General features: G+C 42.5%; 1 protein-coding gene across 7 annotated transcripts in view; it reads right to left on the bottom strand.

The window, feature by feature from the left end:
- The window catches only part of mdm2 (MDM2 proto-oncogene), a 51,745-nt gene extending 40,539 nt beyond the window's left edge, over positions 1-11,206 (bottom strand). For 4 of the 7 annotated variants that reach the window (XM_072267438.1, XM_072267443.1, XM_072267442.1 and 1 more), the window contains exons 1-3: positions 10,905-11,206; positions 1,582-1,699; positions 1,381-1,455 (exon numbers count right to left, since the gene is read on the bottom strand). In XM_072267438.1, coding sequence (XP_072123539.1) covers positions 1,381-1,455; positions 1,582-1,695 — 189 coding nt within the window. In that variant the 5' untranslated portion in view covers positions 1,696-1,699; positions 10,905-11,206. Of the gene's footprint in view, positions 1-1,380; positions 1,456-1,581; positions 1,700-10,739; positions 10,791-10,904 lie in introns of those variants that run through there. The other 3 variants (XM_072267441.1, XM_072267439.1, XM_072267440.1) reach the window with 3 other exon arrangements.
- Between the last annotated feature and the right edge of the window lie 8,218 nt (positions 11,207-19,424).

Below are 19,424 nucleotides of genomic sequence, written 5' to 3'. Positions count from 1 at the left end.
TGCTGCCTGGCCTGCTGCGTTCACCAGCAACTTTGATGTGTGTAGCTCATAAGGAAGCTAGGTTTGTGACTCTTACACCTGCTCTAGACAATCATCACAAATTTCCAATCACATGTCATTTAATTCTTTGCATCATTCTAGCTGGCCTGCAGCTTTGTACATTGCCCAATATAGACTATGTAAGCTTAACACAACCTCATTAGGCACATTACAGACAATATGGCCTACTTCTGCTATTTGTTATGGTCTTAATATTTTGCTGTTATTACATATCCCCCTCATTTTTTTCATTACATTCCACTTCCACCGTTTTTGCCGTGCACTTCTACCCTTTATTCTTGAACTCGATCACTTTTATTTTTTTCTTTCCATTCCTCTTTTTCTATATCCCATGTTCTTTTATCTTTCTCAGTTCTCATGAACAGTTAGTAATCTGAAATGTTTGCTGTTTCACATCTCACCTAAGACTGTGCAATAAACTTTGAAACTAGGATCCTGTATCTGACATTTTGACTCAAATGCAAGCCTACACTTTGGCTGACATTAGAGTCATAGAGTTATACAGCATGGAAACAGGCCATTCAGCCCACCTGGTCCATGCCAACCACAGCATTCTCTTGGCTAGTCCCAGTTACCCGCATTCAGCCAATAAACCTCCAAACCATTCCCTCTCTGTGTAGGAAACCACATTATGTCGCAATTCTGTTCAGGTACTCACTACCATTTGTGTAAAGTTACACAGAAGTTACCTCTCTGATCTCTCTTACATCTCCCCTCACTCTGATCTCGTATCTGTGCCCTCTAGTTTTGGACCCTCCAACCCTGGGGAAAAGATGATGACTAGCACCTTATCCATACTCCTCATGACTTTATAAACTTCCATTAGGTCAGCTCTCATTCTCCTACGCTCCGAGGACTAAAGATCCAGTGTGTCCAACCTATCCCTACAACTCAGGCCCCCAAAAGTCAATACAGCATCCTTGTAATCTCCTCTGCACCCTCTCTTAGCTTGGCAATGTCTTTCCTATAAGAGAGTGACCTAAACTGTACGTGTTTGCAAATTATTAATGCTGAAGCTTTTAATATTACCTTCAGGGAACTTGCGTGTGGAATCCACCTGAAAATCTGACTCGGGTGACTCCGACTTTAGATACATTGCACAGTTGTAGTTTAGGTACAAGTAATAAGCTTAAAAAAAACTGTTGGAGGAACTCAGCAGGGCTGGCATCATCTGTGGAGGCAGGGAAATGGTTGAGGGTTGCATGACCCAGAGTTCCTTCAACAGTTTGTGTTTTGCACCAGATTACAGCACCTGCAGTCTGTTGTGGCTTCATAACTCATGAGTTAACTTATCAATACATCACTGAATCGTAGACTAACCTCCTTCACTGTAAAGGTTTCATTCTGCGCACCTGCAAACCGCAGCAGTTTAAGCAAAAGCGGCTTGGGCTTCACCTAAAACGTTTTTAAGGAAGAAGAAAGAAGACAACATGTTCTTAATAAGTACGCAACTAAAAAAAAGTTGAAACATTTTTCGAGGATTTTTTTTTAAACGGTATCTACGAAACCAAAAGAAAATACCTGACTTTCGTGCTCTGAAGACAGCATTTGATCTTGCGAAGTGCCGAGGCAGAACGTAGAGCTGTTTGTCGCCATTTCTTCAGAAGTGCTCCTAAACCAACAATTGTCCTTCATACATCTTCAAAAGCAAATAGATTCAAAATAGCTGTAAATACCTTAAACACAGCGACGAGATACACCTCCGTTTAAAGCGCTCCCGGCGTCCCATTTAAACTGGAAGATGTGGGAGGAGACATGTTCAGGCGGAGCCTCACCAGGCTGTGCGAACATGCCCGAGCAAAGACAGTGTTTGTTCCTGCTGACTCACCGGGCTTTGCCCGGACATGCCCGAACACAATAGCAAAAGGCTCCACAAACAAAATACACGCAGGAGAGACGAGGAGCAGGCAACGGGGGTGGATGGGGCAACGGTGCAAAACGGGGGTGAAGGTAGGGGAGGGGGAACTGGGAACAGTGGGGAGGAGGGAGTGTAAGATAAGGGTGAGAGGAGATTCATAATTTACAAGAATAAACCATTCCATGCCTTTCCATTATTTACATACTTAGCCATTGCATTCCAGGCTGTCATGTGGCACTCTGGGGTTTTAATAATAAATATTACAATAATTGAGGGGTTTTCTCCATCCACCCTCTCCCCTAGACAAACACTCACTGAGGCCCTTCCCAACCAAGCTTCAGTGCCTTTCCTCAGTACGTACTCCTGCAGCCTGGAATATGCCAGTTGGCAGCATTCCTATACATACATCTCCATATGGTGGCAGACCAACATGCTTTGGGATGACTAAAAAGCATCTTTCACCAAGTTGATGATCTGCCAGCAGCACCTGATATTTGTCTGTGTGTGTCTCTCTCTTGAAACAGCTGGCAGATCAGAGGGTTCTCTATCATGCTGTTGCTTGTGATGAAAAGTAACACAGCCCCTTTCATCTTACTCTAAACCTTCTTTGCAAACCCGCAGTTTGCAAAGAGGCAAGTTACTGTCTCTTCCCCACTACAGTCACCCAGTGGACAGTGGGTCTTTGAGATGATGCTCTGAGTATGCAGGAAGGATCTGGCTGGGAGGGCCACTTTCACCGCCAGGCAGAAGTCTTGGCGCCTGTTGGTGAGGTGTGATGATAAAGCATTCTGCCAGATGGTCTGGACAGTCCGCTTGGGGACTCACCTCACGGTGTCTATCGACTCCTCCTGCAGTGTTTGTAGGATGCTCTGTGTTGACCACTGCCTGATGGCATTGAGCTCAAAGGTGCTTGTCTGGAGTTGTGGGAATGGGAAATGGAAGCATGTGTAGGGTGAAGTTTGAGAGGAGGTGGGAGGGAATCCTACACTTCTTTTCTCCTCTTACCATAAACCTATACCCTCTCTTTCACCTCTCCCCAACACTACTTTCCTACAGCACCTCTACTTTCTTAGAAGTTTGTGAAGATTAAGCTTGCCATCTAAAACTTTGACAAAGTTCCATAGGTGTGTGGTGGAGAGTTTATTGACTGGCTGCATCACAGCCGGGTATGGAAACACCAATGCCCTTGAATGGAAAATCCTACAAGTAGTCGTCGCACAGTACATCATGGGTAAAGCTATTTCACACTATCACACTATTGAGCACCATCTATACAAAAGTGCTGTCACAGGAAAGCAGCAGCCATCATCAGGGACCCCACCCTCCCAGAACATGTTCTCTTCTCGCTGCTGTCATCACAAAAAAGGTACAGGAGTCTCAGCACTCACAACATCAGGTTCAGGAACAATTACCCCTCAACCATCAGGCTCTTGAAACAGAGGGGATAGCTTCACTCAGCTTTATTTGCCCCATCACTGAACTGTTTCCACAACCTATGGACTCACTGTCAAGCACTCTTCATCTCATGCTTTCAATATGTATTGCTTATTTATTTATTTATTATTATTCTGTTTGTATTTTTGTATTTGTTGTAAATGCCCACAAGAAAATGAATCTCAGGGTTGTAATTGATGACATATATGCACTTTAATAAACTTGCTCTGAAATCTGTGAAAAACGAACTCTTCCTTCAGTTAGTCCTGACGAAGGGTCTTGGCCTGAAACATCGACTGTACCTCTTCTTAGAGATGCCGCCTGGCCTCCTGCGTTCACCAGGAACTTTGATGTGTGTTGTTGTGTCTATGTCCTTCTTGATTTTTATACACATCTCTATAACCTCTGTCACCTATGCACTAAGGAATAAAGTCCCAGTCTCTCCAACCTTTTCCCATAACTCAGTCCCTGAAGTCTTGGCCACTTCTTTGTTAATTTTTCTCGATCTTTACAGTTTAATAACATCTTTCCTGTAGCAGGATGATCAAAATGAACACAAAACCCCATGTTGATACACACAAAATGCTGGAGGAACTCGGCAAATCCAGCAGCATCTACGAAAATGAATAAACAGTTGACATTTTGGGCCAAGACCCTTCATCAGGTCAAGTATGGCCTCACCATAATCCTGTTAAAAACTCAAAACAAGATCCCCTAACTTATATACTCAAATTCATCCTTGTAAATTGCCCCGTGATCTGGGTAGGATTAATTCGGGGGAACGCTGGGTGGGATGGCATTCTGCCTGTATCTCAATAAATAAGTAAATAATAAATGACACTGACACACTGACTTATGAAGGCCTTCTTCCTTTTCCTGTCTAACTGTGACTCCACTTTCTGTGAACCATGTACCTGTAGCAGAATCAGACTAATATCACTGGTATAAGTTGCGAAATTTGTTGTCTTTGCAGCAGCAGTACAACGCTATGAATAAAAATCAAGGGAAAAAAAACTTAATAGAGTTAACTTTTCAGGTCAATGACCCTTTCTCAGCACCAGGAAGGAGAGAAATATTGAATTCAGACAACTTGCTTTCTCCCTCTGCAAATGGAGGTCACGTCCAGCCTGAGCTGTCAAGCAAATATATCTTCCCTGTTCTACATCTTGCTACTCCTACATCCTTTCATTTGTGTTTGCTCTCTCTCTAATTGGTCCCATTCACTCACTGGCGGATAATCTCGTATACAGGTTATACCCATGGCTTTGCTCTATCAGACTTCAGCTTCACAAACTCATTCTCTTTCTTTAGGAGTGGAGACAATGGACCTTCAACTTGAAATGTTAACATTTTCTTTTCCTGTAGGTAAGCCCCAAGCTGCTTGTTCAACATTTCCAGCAATTTCTGTTTATATTTCCTAGACTGCAGTAGCAAATTATAGAGAACTGCCCCTTAATGTCTACATTTATCGTTTCATCCCATTGTAGAGATTTCAGGTGTTCAATCCACTGCCCTCCCTCACCTGTTCTACTACTGTCTGTCCGTCTGTATCTTGTTTTATGGCGGTTGGCATCCAGCTTAATGGTGCATTACCGCCACCCTCTGCTCCAGAATGTGCACTAGACATACATTCTAAATCCCTTCACCCAATTGCGCGCACTTGCGCGTGCACACACACACACAAACCTACACTTCACCCTCCCATCTTTGACCATCCTAGTATCCTATTCCTGTTTATTCGTCATATTCTATAAAAAAAACCCCTGTACCCCTTAAAAACGCTAAAAATACCCGGACTTGTGCTCTCTCACCCATGCCCAGCAACCCTTTTAATGTGAATTCCTGCATCCCCAACTCCCTTAATTTATTTCTCATCATCCCTCTCTGTATCCCATACTTGCTGCAACACAAAACTACATGTTCTACTGACTCCTCTTCCTGACATTCCTCACACAATCCTGTCTGATGTTTCCCTATCATTTTCAATGTTTTGTTTAATGCACAATGCCCCAGCCTTAACCTAGTCCACACAATTTCCTCTCTTCTGTTTCCATTACCTACCCTAGTAACTGCAACACTCTTTTGTATTTGATATAAATGCCTCCCTTTCCCCTCTCTGTCCCATCTTTCTTGCCACATTCGGTTGACTTTTTCCCAGATTACACACTTAACCTCTGCTTTACTGATACTAATGTGCATTTCCACATTTTCTTTCTTTAACACCCTCTTTGCCAACTCATCCACCCTCTCATTCCCCTTCACTCCTACATGTGCTGGAACCCATAGAAATTTTACCTGACCTCCCTGATTTGCAATTCTTGTAACTAACTGAAAGACTTCATAAAGTACATTTTGCCGACTGTTTGTGTGAAAAGACCTTAAACTTGCTAGAACTGAGGATGAATCTGAACATATCAATGCTTTGGCTTGTCTGGCTTTCTGCACCCATTGCAACGCAACCAACCCTGCCAGCATCTTCACTGTAAACACCCCTAACTTATTAGATGTTCTTCTGCTGATTCCAATTTCTTTTGCTGGTATTACCACCCCAAACCCTGTCACTCCTGTTTCAGGTTCCTTCGCACCATCCATATAAATGTGAGTATAATCACTATACTTTTCCAACACATGACAGTTAAATGCATTTACCAAGTCTGTTTTATATCTTTCTTTCCTTTTTACCTCTAACAAATGCCAGTCTATGTCAGGCCATACAAGCTTCCATGGAGCTACAACCAGATAAACTACTGAAGGACTTATCCTCAGATCAAATACTCCACATTCTTTCGCGATATCATTCCCTACCCGACTAAGGGTATCCATCTGAAACCTCCCATTTTCCCAGCACTCCTGCAACACTCCTTCAGTAGGGTGAGAATCATTGTGCCCGTGCAAGTTAGCCCAGTAGTTTGCCATCAGTTGCATCCTTCTTAGTTCCAAAGGCATTATTCCCATTTCTACCTGTAGGGCTGACACTGGTGACGTTTTAAAAGCCCCACTGCACACTCTCAAGGCCTGAGCCTGAATCACATCCAGTTTCCTTATAAGAGACCTAGCTGCTGATCCATATACTATATTTCCATAATCCAATACAGATCTTACTAAAGCCACATACATTCTCTTCAAAGCTGAACAACTTGCTCCCCATTCCCTACCAGTCAAACGTCTCATCACATTTATTACTTTTTTACATTTCTCCTCAACTTTCCTGATATGGTCTGCCCATGTTAATCGTGAATCAAATATAACTCCCAGAAATTTAAATGATGCAACCCTTTCTAATTCAACCCCATACATCCTTAACTTCTTCCCTACCTCACCCCTTTTCCTGGTAAAAAATACAGTTTGAGTTTTGTCTACTGAAAATCTACATCCCCAATCATAACCCCACTCCACCACTTCATCAATTGCTTCTTGTAGTTTCCTGATTATATGTTCCATGTTCCTGCCTCTTTTCCACAAGGCCCCATCATCCGCAAACAGTGACCTACCTATATCCACTGGTACCTTTGTGAAGACATCATTGATCATAATGATGAAAAGTAATGGGCTAATCACACTACCTTGAGGTGTGCCATTTTCCACTATGTACTGTTTTGATAATTCTGATCCAATCCGAACTTGAGTTTTTCTACCAAACAAAAAATCTTTAATCCAATTAAAAACTCTCTCACCAACCGCCATCTTGTGCAGTTTAATTAATAATCCTTCCTTCCACAACATATCATAGGCTTTTTCAATATCAAAGAACACTGCCACTACTGACTCTCTATTTGCCTGGGCCTTCCTTATTTCAGTCTCTAATATAATCACTGAGTCCATGGAATTCCTTCCCTTTCTAAAACCACTCTGATAAATTGCCAGCATTCCCCTTTTCTCAAGCTCATATGATAACCTTTCTGTTATCATCCTTTCCATTATCTTACATATACTTGATGTTAATGCAATTGGTCTGTAGCTAGTGGGTTTTGACAGATCCTTGCCAGGCTTCCTTATTGGAATTACTACTGCTTCTTTCCATGCACTTGGTAATCTTCCCTCCTCCCACACTCTGTTATAAAAATGCAGCAACTTCAAGAGCGCTCCTTCTCCTAGATTTTTTAGCATCACAGAGCATATCAGATCTTTCCCTGGGGAGGTTGGTCTCGATCTCTTTATTGCTCTCACCATTTCTGCTAATGTAAATGGATCATCAATTATATCATCTGTTCCTTCCCTCCTGCTTAACACACCTGGGTGTTGGCTCATTATTCTTTCCCTTCTTCTTCTCCCTTCTTCAGACAAATTTTCTGAACTGTGTATCAGTACAAATGACTTGACCATGACCTCAGCCTTATCCCTACTGGAGACTGCAGTTTCCTCCTCAGATATCATTACTGGATATTCCCATTCCCTTCTATCTCCTCCCATCCTCTTAATCATTCCCCATATCTCTCCCACAGGTGTTGTTCTTCCTACCTTGTCGCAAAAACTCCTCCAACTTGCCCTTTTAGCTTGACGTATAGTTCTTCTCACCACTGCCTGTGCTTTCTTATATTGAACCAAATGCTGCATATTATGGGTTCTTTTAACTAGCCTGAATGCTCTATTTCTGTTTTTTACAGCCTGACAACATTCCTCTGTCCACCATGGTACCAGTTTTCTATTCATCCTATTTTTACTCCTAGGTATAGATCCTTCTGCTGCCATGATAATTGCTGAAGTCACCTGACTGTTTAATTCATCTACATTTCCAGAAATATCAATCTTTGTCAACCCTTCTTCACTCAACTTCTGGAACTTACCCCAATCAGCTTTTTCAAACACCCACTTTGGGGTTCCGCCACCTGGTCTTACTTCAACTCTTTCACCCACTGAACGCAAAACTGGGTAGTGATCACTGCCTACTGTTGAAGCAGTCCTAACTCCCCAGTTACTAATGCCAGCCAAGGTATTAGATACTAACGTAATATCTAACACTGACTCAGTTCCTGTTGTTATATCTATCCTTGTGCCACTACCATCAATCATACACACCAAATCCCTTTCTTCCATCAAATCTTCAATTACCTTTCCATTTGGATCTGTAATCTGATCCTCCCATATTGTGCTATGAGCATTGAAATCTGCACACCACACTATTTTATGTCTGTTTTGTCCTTGTATCTTTAATAGGCTGTCCAAATCCAACCTTTTACATGGATTGTAATAGTTAATTATAACCACTCCCTCCCCTCTCTCCCACACTTCCACCACTATGTATTCCTGATAATCTCCTCTTTCCAGTACCCTATATGGTATACCCTGCTTGATTAACATAGCACAACCCCCTCCTCCCCCTAGATTTCTATCTTTCCTTATCATTGTATACCCATATACCACAAAGTCTAAAGTTGGTTTTAACCAAGTTTCCTGAGTACACACTACATCCGGTTTTACAACCATTTCTTTAATAAAGTGCTTGAATTCCTGGCTATTGGCCAGTAAGCTCCTTGCATCCATTGTAAAAGAATCACCATAATTAGTATTAAACAACACATGACACTTCCTGGCTTGACTGATAACTGAGGTTCTCCCTCACTTCCTCCCATGTCAGTCCTACTAACCTTAAATGGTTTACTGCTGCTTTTACCACCAGCTGAATTTTGTCACTTTTTGACTTTACCTCAGCCGTGCTATTAATCACTCCTGCAATGAATGTTACTAGACCCTTTCTGTCTACATAAATCCTGTCATTTGGTCTTTGTTGCATCTCTCGTATCCCTATTGCTCCCTGTTCATTAGGAGCATTATTGTGTTCTCTTGACATTCTTACAGCTTCTGCATAAGTGATCTTTCTTTTCACTCTTATTTCTTGAATTTTAGTCTCCCGTCTGACAACCTCACACCCACTATATGCAACATTATGAGCTCCTCCACAATTGCAGCATTTCGGTTGAACTCCTGTTCCGCACTTTCCATATTCATGATCACCTCCACATCTAGCACATCTCCTCTGCCTTTTACAGTTTTTAGCCACATGTCCACCTTTGACAATTATAGCACCTCAGTGGCTTTGGCACATACATCCTTACTGGGTAACTCATGAAACCCAGGAACACCTTCCTTGGCACTCTTTCTTCTTCAAATTCAATCAATACTGATTCACTTTCCTTTTTCACTCCCTCCTTTGTTGTTTTCAGTCTTTGAACATTCATTACTTTCCCTCCTTTGATATTCCTCTTTATCTCCTCCATATTTATACATTGGTATCCCCATGATCACTCCTTTACAACCAGTTTTGTGCTCCCACCCTCCCAGTGTATTCCACCTTGCATTTTCCTATCTCTTTTAGCTTGAGTGCTTTCTCAAGTTGTTCCTCATTCGCACATCTTACCAATAAGTTGCCATCATTAAGGACTTTTGCAAATACTATTTCCCCTACCTTATTTGTCAGAGTTGTTGTTAGCACAAACGGGTTAATTTTCTTCATATGTCCCTGAGCCTTCTCATTAAACCTAATTATGACAACACCTCCTCTCTGAGCTTGTTCATCTTCCTCACTTTCAGAGCTTTCTCCACTAGCATTTCTTATTCTTTTATTCGCTTTGTCTTGGTTTTTATTCATTCGACCCCTCACTACCTCCTCATTCCCTTTATTTCTCCCTTCACAATAATCCACCTCTCCCCAGCTGCCTACCTCTGGTCCCAAGTCTCTATCCCTCTCCTTCTCCACCTTCTTTCCCTCAACCCCGCCTCTTATCTTGTCCGCCATTACCGGACCCACACGACCCCCTCCCAGCAATTTCCGTTCCTTCCCCACTCTCTTTCCCTCAACAGGTTCCAAACCACATTCACGCATCAAGCAAAACACAGCCAGCTTCCAGTCGAGCCAACTCAGTCAGCCTCCTCCTCCCCCTTCGATCCTGGCCTTTCCCTGTTCTACTACACAATGAGGTTCCTGTTTTATAGTGATGATAAAAGGTCCTCTACCTGAAACAGCTTTCCATAGGCAGTCTCAGTTTGTCCAACGCCATTCGTTATGCAGCGTCCGTTCTGGAGTCTTAGAAAAATGAAGGAATTATCTCATATAAATGTATATAGTTCCTACAGGGCTTGCCTGATTCCACTATCTAGGTTATCGACAGCCTTCAGAAACAATGAGAAGAAATGCCTTCATTCCAAAGGAGAATCCCTTCAAATTTCAATGCCCCAGAAAAGCTCAGTGTTTATAAAACTAGAGGACGTATATTTTTAATTAGAGAAAAACAGTTACATGACCTATGCGGAGAAATGTAAGTTGCATAAAAACATTTTAATTTAATGACAGGATGTTAGTTATTATTACATAATGCAATGTGCTGTTGCTGCAAAACAACAAATTTCACAATATTAAACCTGATTCTGAATTCTAGGAGTGACAGCTTACCCCTGAACCGGGAATGAAGGGAGGGGGCTTTCAGCGGTTTCTGTAACATGTGGTGTGCTTCCTTTCCTCCGTACACCACAAGTTACAACTCTCAGCGTGCTACAGCAATTTCGCAATGATTACACCGATGGCATCACTCACGCAGAGCTCCCGCTTTAGTCTCACCTCTGGCCCCGATCACGAATTCAATCCCGGCCAGTCTAGGCGCGGATCTAATCGATTTCGTTCGGACTGGAAACCCAAGCTCGAAGCACAGGAGTCGCTTCGTCTCCGGCGCTTACCGTCTCCTCGGCTTAGTTATAAAGACCTCACAGCTTTCCGCGGCGAAAGCGCGTCCTAGTCGGCAAGAAGTGGGCTGTAAACTGAAGGAGGCAGATTAGGCCCGGTTACCATGGAAACCGGGACCCTCCGGCAGTTGAACCATTTTTTTTCGAATCTGCTCCCGAAATTCTAAACCCACTTTCCGTTCAAGCGCGCGAGCGCCTGGTTGAACTCTCGCGAGAACTGTTCCGCTTTCGGCGGCGGCCAGTGAGGGTGACAGCGGGGATCGATTCCCGGCAGCTGTGGCGTGATGCCGCCCGCAGGTGCGCGGTACTCTCGCACTTCCCTGTCAGTAATGCACCTCCAACACGTTGCCGTACGTTCTCCCTTTTTGGCACGAACGAAGGGACTCTTTTTCCTTTGAGAAACCCTCAATCACTAACCGATGGAAAATGCGGGAGATTTAACGCCTGTCCCTTCCCATCTTCTGTCCTCCGCCCTGCAGTTCAGCTGAAAGAGTAGTTACATTTATACAGATTCAGACCTTTCAGCCCATCATCAAGTAATTTAACGTTCAAAGTAAATTTTATTATCAAAGTACAAATATCACCATCTACAACCGTGCGGTTCATTTCGTTGTGAGCATACTCAACAAATCTATGGAATAGTAACAATGAACGACTGCCAGACTTGGGCTTTCAAGCAGACTGCAGAAATCAATAAACTGCAAATACACAAAAAAAATAAATAAATGCTGAGTGAGATGCAGAGCCACTGAAAGTGAGTCAATTGATTGTGGGAATATTTCAATGATGGGTGAGTAAAGTCGTCCCCTTTGTTCAAGAGCCTTTATTAGTGATTCTATTTACTAACACCACCAGTAGTAGCCTGGCTAAGCAGATATTTGCCGAAATACTTAAATGCTGTGAGGCATTGTTCCAGTGAATCTCAACACAAATTTATAGATAGATACGCAAACACGAGGAATTCTGCAGATGCTGGAGATTCAAGCAACACACATCAAATTTGCTGGTGAACGCAGCAGGCCAGGCAGCATCTCTAGGAAGAGGTACAGTCGACGTTTCAGGTTGAGACCCTTCGTCAGGCCTGAAGCGTCGACTGTACCTCTTTCCAGAGATGCTGCCTGGCCTGCTGCATTCACCAGCAACTTTGATGTGTGTTGCTTTATAGATAGATCATTTATTGATATCAAAGGAATTTGCAGTGTCACAATAGCATTGCAAGTGCACAGATACACAAAGATTAGAAGAGAGGTAAGAAAGAATAAAAAATAAGTTACCTCAAACAGTCTAACAGGAGGGATTCATCACTTCCCCAGCTATAAGTTGGCTCATTATAGAGCCTAATGGCCGAGCGGTAAGAAAGACCTTATATAGCGCTGTTTAGAGCAGTACAGTTGTCTTAGTCTATTACTAAAAGTGTTCCTCTGTTCAGTCAAGGTGGCATGCAGAGGGTGAGAAACATTGTCCAGAATTGCCAGGATTTTCCATAGGGTGCTTTGTTCTACCATGGCTTCCAGTGTGTCCAGTTCGATTCCTAATCCAGCCTTTCTAATCAGTTTATTGAGCCTATTGGGCCATGAGCCATGTTGATGCCGTTGCCCCCACCACACCAGCGCATAGGTGATTGTACTAGCGACGACAGACTGGTAGAATATGTGAAGGAGAGGTCTGCATACTCCATAGGACCTTAGACCTTCTTGTACACAGCCTCTATGTTGGTGCTGTACCCAAGTCTGTCATCCAGGTGCACCTCCAGGTACCTGTAGGTCCTCACCACATCCATGTCCTCACCGTCAATAGTAAAAGGGAGCAGTGCAAGCTTAGTCTCCATCACCATCTTCTTTGTCTCACTAATGTTGAGTCGCAGATGATTCAGCACCATTTAAGAAAGTCCTTCACCAGGGCCCTGTATTCATCCTCCCATCATACACTCAACTATTTCTGAGTCATCAGCGAATTTCTGCAGATGACATGACTCAGTGTTGTATATCTATGTAACAGCATCCTAACTAGGCACATGACACCTTCCTGGCAAAGCACTTAATTCAGCTCTTGAATTAATGATTCTGATATTTCCATTTATGTATGTCAGTTGAGAATGGAATAAAATATAATTAATAATCCATCACTAGAACTGATTGGATGACACACTATTCCTAAATTTTATTAATTGATTCTTGCTATAATTCAGAGGAAAAAATGAACATTGGCAGAAAGTTATTTATTCATGTTGCTTATAAAAAGTTTCAAAAATTAGATAAAGCTGTACTGTACAGTATAATTGTCCAACAATGCAGCACAATACGTGTCCTTTGGCTAACAACATTTTAACCTACTGTAGATCAATTGAACCTATCCCTCCTACACAGCTCGCAAACAGGAGGAATTCTGCAGATGCTGGAAATTCAAGCAACACACATCAAAGTTGCTGGTGAACACAGCAGGCCAGGCAGCATCTCTAGGAAGAGGTACAGTCGACGTTTCAGGCCGAGACCCTTCGTCAGGACTAACTGAAGGAAGAGTTAGTAAGAGATTTGAAAGTGGGAGGGGGAGGGGGAGATCCAAAATGATAGGAGAAGACAGGAGGGGGGCGGATGGAGCCAAGAGCTGTCCAGCTCTTGGCTCCATCCCTCCCCCTCCTGTCTTCTCCTATCATTTTGGATCTCCCACTTTCAAACCTCCTACACAGCTGTCCACTTTTCTAACATACAAGAGTTTTTTTTAAATGTCCCTAATGTGTCTGCCTCTGCTACCGCCCCGGCAAGGCTTTCCACGCATCCACCACTCTGTGTAAAGAACTTACCTTTAACATCCATCCTATATTCCTTCAGTCATGTTAAAATTATGCCACTTTGTATTAGCTATTTTCTGCCCTGGGGAAAATGTCTCTGGCTACCCTTTCGATCCATGCCTCTTGTGATCTTGCACACCTCTATCAAGTCACCTCTCAACATCCTTTGCTCCAAAGAGAAAAGCTCTAGCTTGCTTGAGCTTAGCTCGGAAGACATGCCCTCTAATCCAGGCAGCATCCTAGTAAATCTCAGCATCCTCTCTAAAGCTTCTACATCTTTCCTATAATGAGGCGACTAGAACTGAACACAATACTTCAAGTGTGGTCAAACCAGGATTTTATAGAGCTGCAAGATTACCTCACTGCTCTTGAACTCAATCCCCCGACTAATGAAGACTAACACACAATACACCTTCTTAACAATCCTATCAACTTGTGCTGCAAATTTGAAGGATCTATGGATGTGATTCCTCCATAATGCTAAGAATGCTGTCATTAATCCTGTATCCTGCTTTCAAACTCAAGCTTACAACATGAACCACTTCACACTTTACTGGGTTGAACTCCATCTACCATTTCTTAGCCAAGCGCTGCATCCATCCACGTCCTGTTGCAGCCTACAACAACTCTTCATATAGCTCATAACACCAGCAACCTTTGTGTCATCTGCAGTCTTACCCATTCTTCCACTTCCTCATCAAAGGCGTTTATAAAAATCATGAAGAGCGGGGGTTCAACAACAGATTCCTATGGAATACCGCTGGTCACTAATCTCCAAGCAGTAAATGCTCTCTCTTGTACCACTCTCTGCCTTCTATGCGGAAGCCATTTCTGTATCCACATAGTCAAGTTTCCCTGGATCCCATGCCTCTTGACTTTCTGAATTAGTCTGCCATTATTTTAGAGAAGTTATTTTAAGATAGATTTATGGACACATCTCCAATCAGTCTTTGTATACATTCATAGTAGGATGTCTTGAGGCAATTGTAAAATAAAATGTGGATATATAGGTGTGACATTTTGTTCCATAATCCTTCCTGAATTGCATCTTGGGATACTTAATGATTAAAGTTATTGTGATAATAAATAAGAAAGTTTATGAGAAATATTTGAGTATACTTTTGTTACTGTAATTCAATATACTAAATAATTATTTGTGTCCAAACCACTAATATGAGACTTTTGAAACACACCATGATAACACTAAGTGTGTATATATTCAATAAGAAGATTGTTTTCTGGAAAGGAAAAACAGATACTGTGCCGACTATAATATATGGATAGCAATAAGACTTTAAAAAAACTTAAGGATAAATTTGTATCCAATTTTGATTCTCAGTTAGCTAAAGTAAATTGATAAATTGGTTTATTATTGTCACATGCTGAGCTATAGTGAAAAAATGTCTTGCATAACGTCCATACAGATTAATCCGTTACAAGAGTGCGTTGATGTAGTTCATGTAATCCCGTGGTCCCCAACCACCGGGCCACGGACTGGTACTGGGCCGCGAGGAAACGATATGAGTCAACTATACCTTTTCTCATTCCCTGTCACGCCCACTGTTGAAATTGAACGCACGCGAGGTCATTACCCACGCGAGAACATCAGTTGGTCATTAACCTACAACTACTCGATGAGTGAAATGCAAATGTCATTTGAGAGTTTCTTTGGAAGAGATAGTAGGGGACATAAAAGGCCTAACGATGATGATAACACAGAGACAGCTGAGGCCAAGACTGCAAAAAAACAGAAAATACGACGAGTCGTACATAAAATATGGCTTTATTGCAACCAGTGACTCGCACGCTCCAAGTGGAGACAAGCTGTCTAATGAGGCAAAGATGCCCTCAAAACTGCTTCGGCACCTTGAGTCCAAGCACCCTGCACTTAAAGACAAACCTGTTGAGTTTCTTGAGCGGAAAAAAACGTGAGCAAGCGGGACAGAAGCAAGTGCCGAGAGCCATCACCTCCACAATTGCTGCTGCTCTAAGTGCGTTGTACTTAGTGGCTAGCCGTATTGCTAAAGCTAAGAAGCCTTTCACTGTTGGTGAAGAATTGATTCTTCCTGCTGCCAAGGACATGTACCGTGAACTGTTGGGAGAAGCTGCAGCTAACAAGATGGCACAGGTTTCTCTTTCAGCTACCACAGTTTCAAGGAGAATCAATGACATAGCAGAGGACATCGAAGCATAGCTTTTGGAATGGCTTAACGACTCTGGCTTCACTACCCGAGTCAAAGAGGTTGCTCCTGAATGCCAGTCCACACACTGTGTCACACACAGGGAAATGCTGGCTTGCTGAAAAATGTCACCTGATCTTAACAGCACATTGTATGACATTCTTGAAGTTATCAATCACATCAAAGCAAAAGCCCTAACTCACGTCTGTTTGAGCAGCTTTGCGAGGAAATGGATGCAGAGCACAAACGCCTTCTCTTACACACTGAAGTCAGGTGGCTATCAAGGGGGAGAGCCCGGGCCAGGGTTTTTGAGTTAAGAGAGCAGCTACAGAGATTTCTTTCCAGAAAAAAGTCACCACTGGCAGCACACTTCAGTGACGAGGAGTGGATAGCAAAACTCGCTTATCTATGTACATTTTCAACCTGCTCAATGAACTCAATTTGTCACTTCAGGGGAGAATGACAACTGTCTTCAAGTTGGCAGATAAAGTGTCTGCTTTCACAGCCAATCTGGAACTGTGGGGACGGCGAGTGGACAGGAGCATATTTGACATGTTCCCAAAATTAGTTGGGAATTTGGGAGAGATTGAAGCTCACAGCTGGTATGTGAACACCTATCTTCGCTGTCGACAGAATTCGAGCGTTACTTCCCAACCGCAAATGACCCAAGACGTGCAAAGGAATGGGTCTGTGACCCACTTGTGAATGTCCCTGGTGAATCATCCATGTCAGCGCGGGAAGAAGATCAACTCCTTGAGCTTGCAAATGACGGTGGGCTGAAAAGTATGTTTGACATAACATCTCTGCCGGCATTCTGGATGAAAGTCAAGGCTGAATCCTGAGATAGCCACTGAAAACGTTGCTTCCATTTCCAACGTTGTATCTCTGCGAAGCGGAGCTTTCTGCAAAGAATGCAACGAAAACTAAATTGCGGAATAGACTGGACATAAGGAACCCCCTTATGACTTATAATTGACTTATCACTATATTCATGCAAGGAAAATATGCACTGTATGTTTAATATTAAATTTGTTAGATAAACCCTTAGAAACAAAATTGAGTGTATTAGCCACTGATAAGTGACTTATAGCTGACTTATCACCTATATTCTGGTCGTGATTAACACACCACCCCCGTCGGCCGGTCTGCGGTGCAGAAAAGGTTGGGGACTCCTGAGGTAATCCAATAACAGAGTGCAGAATGAAGTGTTACAGTACAGAGAAAGTGCAAGGTTACGTCAAGGTTATAGGAAGAATATGGAAGCTATGGGTAATCCTAGGTAATTTCTAAAGTAAGTGCATGTTCGGCACAGCGTTGTGGGCCGAAGGGCCTGTATTGTGGGTTTTCTATGTTTAGAGAGGCTTCAGAGGAGATTTACCAGAGTACTGCCATGTCATATGAAGGGAGGCTATGTGAGCTAGGGTGTTTCCCCTTCAAAGTTCAAAGTAAATTTATTATCAAAGTATCTATGTGTCACCATGTACTACACTGAAATTTGCTTTCTTGCACAGTAAAACAAAGAACTGCAATAGAGTCAATGAAAACTACACACAAAGACTGAGAAACAACCAATGTGTGAAAGAAGACAAATTGTAAATACAACAGATAAATAAGTATTACTGAGAACATGAGTTGCAAAGTCCTTGAAAGTGTTTCCATAGGTTGTGGAGTCAGTTCAGTGTTGAGGTGAGTGAAGTTATCCACACTGGTTCAAAAGTCTGATGGATCAAAGATAACAATTGTTCCTGAATCTGGTGGTGCACAACCTAAGGCTCCTGTACCTTCTTCCCGATGGTAACAGCAAGAAGAGAGCTGGGCCTGGATGGTGGGGGTCTTTGAATGTTGATGCTGCTTTCTTGTAGATGTGTCTTTTTCCTGTGATGGATGGAGTGATCAGGAGGATGAGAGACAACTTGATAGATGATGAGAGGCATAGTTAGAATCGACAACCAGCACCTCTTTCCCAGGTCACAGTGGACATACCAGAGGACATTTGTTTAAGCTGAGTGAAGAAAAGTTTGGGGAAGTAGTTACAGGTAGGTTTTTTTTTTACAGACAGTGATGGGTGCTAACTGCTAACCTTCTGAGATTCCGGCATCTTTCTTGAGATTTGTCTCATTGTATCATATTGTATTGGTGCCAAGCATCAATCTGTCCAGCTCAGAGGAATAATTAGATTAGATTAGATTCAACTTTATTGTCATTGTGTAGAGTACAGATACAAAACCAATGAAATGCAGTTAGCATCTAACCATAAGTGAAAAGAATAGTGTTATTTACAATATGCATTAAACTCTCTTCAAGGTTGTGGTTGTTATCAAAATCAACCTTGAATGAATAGCCAACCTGAGCAAAACCATTTGTCTCTTCAATTTTTAAAATAGCAGCCTCGTCTTAGATAAAACATCTGAGGGTATCAATTAAAGTGCAATGGCTTCTATCTAACCCATATAAGCTATTAGCTTTAAAATTCAAAAAAATTCCATTACTGGAAGTTAAATCTATAGTTAATATATAAATATATATTTTGACATATACAGTCGGCCCTCCATATCCGCGGGTTCCGCATCCGCGGATCGAAAATATTCGAAAAAAAATTCCAGCAAGTTCCAAAAAGCAAAACTTGAATTTGCTGCGCGCCGAGCACTACGGTGAATCCACGCAAATGAAGTGATGTGTCGGCATACCCTGCTGTAGCCTCCCGCCATTTCACAGATCCTCAGTCTCTCTCCAGCACTCGTTTGAGCATTGTTCGCCTCGCGTCTCATTCGCTTGCTACTTGTGAGCGAGAGGAAGGAGTTTAAGGCTAGTAAGGGATAGCTGGCTAGCTATGTAAAGCACTACAGCCTCAAGAGCTTAAAGATCACGGGAGAATCGGCATTGGCTGATGCCGAGGCAGCATCAGCGTTCCCAGAAGAACTACAATGGTTGCGTCTGTACTGAACATGTACAGACTTTTTTTCTTGTCATTATTCCCTAAACAATACAGTATAACAACTATATACATAGCACTTACATTGTATTAGATATTGTAAGTAATCTAGAGATGATTTAAAGTATAGGGGAGGATGTGCGTAGGTTATATGCAAATACTACGCCATTTTATATAAGGGACTTGAGCATCCACGGATTTTGGTATCCGCGGGTGGGGGGGGGGGCGACCCTGGAACCAATCCCCCGCGGATACCGAGGTACGACTGTAAAGACATATTTACTATTTATCCTTAATGGAAAAAGTCAGTAATATATAATACACTAAAGAGGCCATACAGCCTGCCGTGTTCACGCTGACAGAAAAAGTGGTAGGAAAATTAAATCCATTTCATAATGTTCTCTCTCAGTGACCGCCTAGGCTATGGTATCAGTAAATACTCTTTCTAGATAATTTTTATACATACGCGAGTGAACCTTTCAGGATGAAAATTCCTGA

Source organism: Mobula birostris, chromosome 9 (genome assembly GCF_030028105.1).
Source record: "Mobula birostris isolate sMobBir1 chromosome 9, sMobBir1.hap1, whole genome shotgun sequence".
Taxonomy (NCBI): domain Eukaryota; kingdom Metazoa; phylum Chordata; class Chondrichthyes; order Myliobatiformes; family Myliobatidae; genus Mobula; species Mobula birostris.
This window is presented reverse-complemented; position numbering and strand designations above follow the sequence as displayed.